This window comes from Cariama cristata, unplaced genomic scaffold, assembly GCF_000690535.1.
Source record: "Cariama cristata isolate BGI_N322 unplaced genomic scaffold, ASM69053v1 scaffold920, whole genome shotgun sequence".
NCBI classification, from domain to species: Eukaryota; Metazoa; Chordata; class Aves; order Cariamiformes; family Cariamidae; genus Cariama; species Cariama cristata.
The window spans coordinates 94407-96151 of NW_009595045.1; the positions used below are offsets into that span (position 1 = coordinate 94407).

General features: G+C 51.6%; 1 protein-coding gene across 1 annotated transcript in view; it reads right to left on the reverse strand.

Moving 5' to 3' along the window:
- LOC104161654 (BCL-6 corepressor-like) overlaps positions 1-1745 on the reverse strand; it is a gene marked incomplete at its 5' end in the record, with an annotated part of 35620 nt that overhangs the window by 15567 nt on the left and 18308 nt on the right. The window contains 1 exon segment of the mRNA XM_009700165.1: positions 1646-1736. Coding sequence (XP_009698467.1) covers positions 1646-1736 — 91 coding nt within the window.

The following is a 1745-nucleotide window of genomic DNA, read 5'->3' on the forward strand; positions in this document are numbered from 1 at the left end:
CCGCCAACAACAGGACCCGCTGCTGTGTTGTCAACAGTGGTCGAATAATCAAGTCAAACTTGGAATATTTAAATTGGAATATTTAAGCCCATTAGAAACGTGGTGTTCACTTGAACTTTGGGGTGAATTCAAGTCAGAAAATCAAAATCGTCAATGAGTTGATGATGGGAAGTCAGAAAATCAAAATCCCCAATCAGTTGACGATGGGAAGGCATGGTGAGCACACAAGGGTACCCCAGGACCCCCACCGCGGTGAGTTTGGGCATCTCCACCTTTCTGCAACCAGCCTGCTAATGCCCAGTGCTGCCGAGAGCTCCGGCTACCAGCAAAGCAAACAGAGAGCCCTCGGCCCCTGCTTGAGCAAGACCTCAGCCCATCGCTCGGTTTCGGAGCTTCTCCCGTTGAGTTGTGCTCAGCCGAGCACGCCGGGCACAGAAAGCCAAGTGCCCAAGCGTACTCACCCCGACAGACACCGCGCAGGAAGAAAATACACACCGATAGCTTGGAGCACATGCTACAGCACATTTTGATTTTGGATCCATAGGAAATTTTAAGTCCGTAGGAAATTAAATCATTTAAATTACGGCGATTACCACAGCAATGTTCTAACAACCACTTCTCCTCTTAGCTGGAGCTGAAGTGCCCCGGGTTAGAAGAACCCTTTGTCTAGGGTACACAAAATCTTTCCAACAAATCCTGCCTTCCAGAGATGGAGAAGGCCTCTTTCCACGCAAAGCCCTCCAGCTCTATAAAGGGCATTTGGAGGTTTCAACAAGTCCCTGAGGTTGGGCAGGCCCCACCGGGGCCCGGGTTGATGCCACCTTCCAGTGTGGGGCTCAAGCCCAGCTCCGAGGTCCACGCAGGCGTCCGCCCCCCCCGCCAAGGCAGCAATCGCCCTTTTCAATGAAACACCTCTTCGCAAGACCTGAAGTTGAGCGACGACGACGCTCGCATCTACATGCCTGTATTTCCCCAATAAAAGCGTGCTTCAAAACAGCAGAGCTAGGGGATTCATCGGTTTCTGATTTTTGTAGCAACAGGGGGGCCGTTTCATTAGACAACATTGTTCCAGCTACGCCAAGCAGCTCCAGACTCCGAGCGGAAAGGACGCAGAGCGCTCCTACGACGCATCTGATCATGCAAGAGGACACTCCAAGCGCTACATCCCGCGTCTCATACCAGATCCTCCTCGGAGAAAAGAACAAAAAATAAAACCCTCCTCCTAAACTACACGCTCTTCGCAAGTAACAAAAGCAAAAATGGTACAGCTTGTTAAAGATCACCATAAAGACGACTTTAAAAAAGACATTCATTCTGTTTGCAGCTGGTTTATAATTAAAGGGAAGCGAGGGTTACCAATAAAACTTTACCCTTTGCTCGTTCGCGCAGGATGCTGCTCACCCTGCATCCCCGCCAGCCGACCCACCAGCGGTGGGGACTCGCTCCACAGCGACCCGCCCCAGACCCCACGCACCAGGATGGGAACGCAGCAGGGAAGGGGACGCCGGCAAAGTTCAACCACCAAACTCAAAAGCTGCTGCTTGGCAAAATTTCCATCTATAAAACTGGAAAAGAGGCTTTTAACTTTTGAAATAATAAAAAAATAAATAAAACATCATCCCGCAGGGTGTCGAGGGACCCTTACCTCGTACCCCAGGCGTGCCGCCCGCTGCAGCAGCGTCTCCCCCGCGTTCTTATTGACAATGAGTCTCCGTGCCTCGGGTGGCATGGGTCGGCTCGGGGGG